The sequence below is a fragment of the Teleopsis dalmanni genome, chromosome 1 (assembly GCF_002237135.1).
Source record: "Teleopsis dalmanni isolate 2A chromosome 1, ASM223713v2, whole genome shotgun sequence".
In the NCBI taxonomy this organism is placed as follows: domain Eukaryota; kingdom Metazoa; phylum Arthropoda; class Insecta; order Diptera; family Diopsidae; genus Teleopsis; species Teleopsis dalmanni.
This window is the reverse complement of record NC_051846.1, coordinates 10590697-10596750: the sequence shown is the minus strand read 5'-3', so window position 1 is coordinate 10596750 and position 6054 is coordinate 10590697. Positions and strand designations below refer to the sequence as shown.

At 29.5% G+C, this 6054-nt stretch overlaps 1 protein-coding gene across 1 annotated transcript in view; it reads right to left on the bottom strand.

The window, feature by feature from the left end:
- The window catches only part of LOC119677208 (prominin-like protein), an 8455-nt gene extending 3232 nt beyond the window's left edge, over positions 1-5223 (bottom strand). The window contains exons 1-12 of the mRNA XM_038088482.1: positions 5083-5223; positions 4854-4982; positions 4540-4727; positions 3906-4070; positions 3721-3845; positions 3560-3583; positions 1629-1794; positions 1388-1557; positions 1212-1321; positions 1042-1146; positions 122-977; positions 5-61 (exon numbers count right to left, since the gene is read on the bottom strand). Coding sequence (XP_037944410.1) covers positions 5-61; positions 122-977; positions 1042-1146; positions 1212-1321; positions 1388-1557; positions 1629-1794; positions 3560-3583; positions 3721-3845; positions 3906-4070; positions 4540-4727; positions 4854-4982; positions 5083-5207 — 2220 coding nt within the window. The 5' untranslated portion in view covers positions 5208-5223. The remainder of the gene's footprint in view (positions 1-4; positions 62-121; positions 978-1041; positions 1147-1211; positions 1322-1387; positions 1558-1628; positions 1795-3559; positions 3584-3720; positions 3846-3905; positions 4071-4539; positions 4728-4853; positions 4983-5082) is intronic.
- Between the last annotated feature and the right edge of the window lie 831 nt (positions 5224-6054).

Sequence of the window (6054 nt, the reverse complement as noted above, 5' to 3'; positions counted from 1 at the left end):
CTACAATAAGGGTTGGCAAGAAAAGCACAACACATACTATAACACCAGCCCAGAAACCATTCTGTAATAAATTGTTTAATTATTTACTATACATATAATTTTAAAAATTTTAAGAATTTACCCATGGATCTACAATACGATTGCAAGCAGCAACAACGCCCGCATCATATACTCGAGCTAATGGTTCACACAATCCAATCTTATTTTCTACAGAATCCACAACCATGCCTAAGAAGCGTACAATTTCACTAGAGAAATAATTAACTAAACTCTCAGCAGTTTCCTTAACAAACTGTCTGCCATCCTTTGCAATAAATATTTGTGCACGATCAATTTCATTTACTAATAATGGTATTGATTCTTGGAATGAATGCTCCTTATAACGTAATATTTTATCTAAATCACGTGCTAAATTAATTAACTGGGATGACTGGTTTTTCATGGGTATAACAAGATTTTGCTCATATGTCTCAAGATGTAATGCTTGATTGCGCAGACTCACTTGTACATCTTTCATTTCACTACTAGTGATACGTGATGCAGTTTGTCGCAATTTTTCAGAAATCTCGGTAAGGGAATGTTTAGTTATGGTATCGTTTAGGTTATCAATAAATTGGCCTGAATCGAAGTATTTGATCGCCGAGTTGCCCATTTGAAGAATACGTTCTTTATCCGCATCACTAAGTATTTCTATATTCTCATTATCAAAATCAATGCCATTTACGAGATTATCAAGAGTTTGATTAATTTTATATTGTGCAGGATATTCATTTATTTCTTGAATATCTATACGATTTTGTATACGCAAAACCTCAAAAACGGTATTATTCGCCTTACAGGATGTTATAGCATGCGATATACGGAATGGTGGTAAAGTTCCTGAAGCAGCCTTGCCATTGCCTTGTGAAGGATATAGTACATTATTCAAATCAATTGAATTATCCAATAGTGCAAAAATTTCATCGTTTTGTGGATCCCTGAAAATAGTTTGAATTAATGATTGAATTATAATTTCGATAAGTAATGTAATTATAAACCTACTTCAATGGTACACACACTCCTCGATATGCAACTAAACCTAAAATAAAATGTACTAGACAAACCAAAGCAATAGCAGATAATGTCAAGAAAATTAATGCCACAGCGCTGCAATAAAAAGGTCACAGTTAAAAGATCACATCAATTAAAATGAATAAATACTTCGCACTTACATCATGAGGAAGCGTGATCCGGAGCCTTTATTGCAACAATCATCACCATAACCGTCAGGCCGTTTACCACAAATACCACATAGTAACGCCATTACTAAACAAATAAGTATCTAATAATTAGAAAAAATATAATTTAATTAAACAATTCATACTCCTATAGTTATCAATTAATTTACCAACAACAAAACTGTGCAAACTCCTATGCCAATATAGAACCGATATGGTCCATATTCATTAAGATAGTCATCTGCAACTCCAGTGTATTTGTCAGTTTTAGTACCAATTAAATTAGAAATCTTTTTCAATTCAGTTTTAATATCATTAGAAGCCTTCTGGAAGCTTTGACCTGTAAACCATATATATTATATACATTTTTTAATACATTATTATTTTTTATTAACAAATTGCTACACTTACCAGCTTTGTTAATTGCCTGTATAATTTGTGGTGTGTGTTTAGCGATTGTTTCATTCAAATGCTTACGCATGTTGTCCAGAGCAGTTCGTCCGCGATTGCCTGCAGCGGCAATGTTGTCATTTATTAATTGTTCCAAATTTTCAATTATTTCGGTAACATCAGGTAACTATGAAAATAAAAATATTTAATTAATTTCATATTAACAAAAATATTAAATTAATATTTATTTTGTATGAATGTTTATGAGAAGTGTTGCATATTCAGCATCTCGTGATCTTAATGCTGAGTTACTAAATTACTTTGATGTTATAGAAATAATAAAGGAGCTTTTCAACATATACTACTGTAGTAAATATTATTAAATAAAATAAATTTCTATTTTGTTGTTAGTGATGCATTTCTTAAGTTAGAATATATTTAATTTATTGGCTCATCTTATTTAAATAACAACAAATAAAACAAAATAACAGTTTAATCTTTTCGTTTGAGTTTTATTTGATGTTTTCCGATGTTTTACTAATTTTTTTGTATTGTTATAACCCGTGATATTTGATCGTTTATATGGATAATAAAAGTGGTGTGGTAGTTGTAGTTGTTGTAACCTGAAAGGACCCTTAGCGCAGAAAACATAAATGGATTTCAAAAACGAATATATAGGTTATGGTGGAGTGTAAGAATAATTAAGAGGAGTTAGGGGTGTTATATAGGAATAGGGGAAGGATGTAGATGTGTAAGCAGCCGGGTCTATTTCTCGTAGTTACTGGTAGTACTCGTCTATGCAGATGACTAAGCTTGACTCGATCTTTCCAACAGGGACAAGGGACAATATCTTCGCTACTTCACAAACGCATGGTAATAACTTCTAAAAGTTGCGCCTTGTCATACAAGCCGAAGGCTTTAACGTTGGTGTTAAATAATCTTTTTATGTACAGAGAAATGTCAAATAATCTTCGCGTTTTATGAAGAGTTCGAATGGCTTCCTAAATTTCTATAAATCTGTCTTATTGACAGCCGCCTCCATTTGAAATCTAGGTACCTAAGTAACAAAATTAAAAACATGTTCAATGATTAAGTTTCCTAGTCTGGAAAAGAAATTCGCATTATACCATACATTATACTGTAAATGCATAACGCATATTAAAATAATCATACAGATTAATATGGTGGAATGGGTAAGTAACGTAATGGGATATAGTGTAACGTATATAGCTGAGGAAATAGGTAAGTATTATAAATCTAAGTTTGTGCTCAGATGATAATTTTATGTACCTGAACAGAGCGAATCATAATCGAATTTGACTTCGATTCTGCTGCTGAATTTATCTGAATAGAGATAAATTCGAACCTATCAAGGGAATCTTTTACATTCAAATATTGTTAATATGGAGTCTTAGAGTTATACGTGAAAAATTCACTAAAAGTTTTTAAAAGAAAAGATACAGACCACGTTTAGCAGTCGAAGATAGTAAGGTTTCCACAAAATTCAAGCACGTCTAAATAAAAACTTAAATCATCAACATTACATCTAATTTAATTTAAGTAGAGGGATTAAAAATTAACAATTATCTAACTATTTAAGTATGCAGTAAATAGAATAGCATAAATTTCTTTGTATGATTTACGTCAATAAAAATTGACGAAATTTATTTTATCATCATTTGTTCCCATAATGAAATTTCAAGCATGAATAAATTATTTATCTTGAATGGTAAATTCATTTTTAAGGAGACATTACATTTAAGCTGTAAAAAATTATTTTTAGCAACACTTCTAATAAATGAAAGTTGTTAATATGCTGTGATATGAATAATAAATTAAACAAATAAGTATCTTAATATATTTCAAACACACTTTTTCTTTTATTTATAACAAAATATTAAATAACATTTTCTTCTTTTTTCTTTTTAATAAAATACTTTGTTATAACATACCTTTGGAAAGTATCTGTCTACCATCTTCATGCAGCATGATAAATAAATTTTTAATAAATGCATTAAATGAATCAATAAAATGCTTACAGAATATTTAATATATAAACCATAAATTTATATTTATATATACGTATTTGTAAATAACTTAATTTACTGCCTACCTGATCATAATGTATGCCATTTGCATCCAATTTGCCAATTTCGTATTTTGTTAAAACTTCCTGGCAGGCTTCTTGATTACATTTAGTGAGCATAAGAAGCAAGTCACGTTTAACACCGCGTAAACCTTTAAAGAGAATTATTTATTTAACAAATTTAATTACTTTTAATTATTTTCACAACTAACCGTCACTCAGTTGAGAGGCATAAACACGCAGTTCATTTGTTATTGTCTTCATATGCTGCAGCTTATCTCGTAGTTCTGGTAACTTCGCTAGAAAATCTGTCAGATATTGCAACGAGACCGCCATAGACTTTCGTTCTAACTGTGTTATAATAAATGAAGATGTTTCTGAAACGATAAAAAGAATAATAAATTATAACATTATATATATAATTTATATCTAATGTCTAAAATTATAAAAGTAAATCGCAATTATATATAGCTGTGGTTTATGCGTTCATTTTAATATAACACAGCAAGTGAAATTCCTAAAACTCTTAGTTTGAATAAAATAAATCAAGTACTATTTTCGACAAATTTAACAGCGATATACGCTGTTAAACCCTTGGTAATTGTAGTCTAAAAACTATTCGAAAACGACAAAATATTAAAAAAAAATATTTCCAAAGGCCCACTAATAATGTTTATTTGGCAATGTCCAAAACAGGTATCATATTTTTCAATATTTTTCGATTGAAAAATAAAATGTTGTTGTAATTCACTATTATTTAACACTTTTCTATTTACAAATAAATCTTCGTCGTGTTAACATATTAAATAAATTTAATAAGAATGCAGTTTAGTGCATAAAATTTACCCCTTAAAATGTTTTCGAGTTGATCCGAGAGTTGTTTATAGTTAGTAACCAAGATATGATCAATTTGTTCTGAGGTGACACCAAGGAATTTTTGTGTATCAGCACTACCAGCTCGTACCGCATCAGTGCCGCTGTCAACGCCCATTTGCATGTAGCTATTGGTAGCGAATGCAATAATAACTCCAAAACTACGAAGCAGAAAAGTAAAGAAGGGGAAAAACATATAGTTACAAATTAGTTAAAAGCTCAAAATAAACTGATATTCCTGGTAAATTCAATATGAAAGCGGATATGTGTTACATTGATTTACTCACACAATGCCTGTGGCTAACAGTATGAGCAGGAAACCGAGAAATACACGTCGACAAGTATCATGTTTTTTATCAAACGGCTCCGAACGTCCACCGCAAGCACCAGCACAACGGCAGCAGCAAAAGCATAATCTAAAAAATAAATACGTAGTAAGGATGATAAAAACAATGTTTATAAAAGGAAAATGAAAAAAAAATGTTTAATATTGGTAACAGGGGCAACATGACTTACCCAATAATTGGCATCGATATGACCAGCAAACCCACAATCAAAACAACCAGCAAAATAATCCAATAATGTTTAATTAAATCTCCCCATTCGTTTCGTTCAACTTTTGGACCAAGTTCTGGCTTCATATCCTTAATGGTGATGTAGCCTACAGAGCAGAATAGAGTAAAAAGTTAATAGAATTTTAATTTAATGTGAATTTTATGTAAATTTTTCTTTTTATTTTTTAACATAATTTTCTACTTTATTTAACAGAAAGTTTATGTTATTTGCAGGAAAAGTTGAGATTTATTCAGCAGGTGAAGTCATTTTTGAACTAATTAAAACTTATTTCTTCACAGCAAAGTGAAATATATGGATGGCATTGAAAATTTAACTAAATTGAAAACATTAGGATTGTTGATATATATACTTAACCATTATAAAATATTAATTTTAAAAACTTTAATCCTTTTATTACAAGAATAATAGTAATATAAATATACATGTAAAAAGAAAGGAGCACTTTTTGCAACCACAAATCTTAACATGTGGAGATTTTATACAGATATTTTATGTGCTTATTCTTATTACTAATTTTTTTTTGTAACCACAAATCTTAATATGTGGAGATTTTATACAGATAATTTATGTGCTTATTCTTATTATTAATTTTTTTTACTGCTCTAGACTTATAGCCATCGTAGATCTCTTTTATTTCGACGAGTAGTAACTAAAACTTTGAGTAACTTGTTTATGCAGAGTTTACCTGCAAATATTTTTTCTCATTTTTGGTGCAGTTAGTTAGCACTTTTTCATTATATATTAATAAATAAAAAAAGAAATAACACAAAAATAAAAGAATAGTAGTAAAAGAATAGTAAAAAAATATACTTTTAGTTTAAAATTGTATATTCCAGACCTATCTACTAACAGAATCACAAAACAACCTATATGTTTTACCAGATTTAATTGGTTTCGAGTGCATGTATTGCT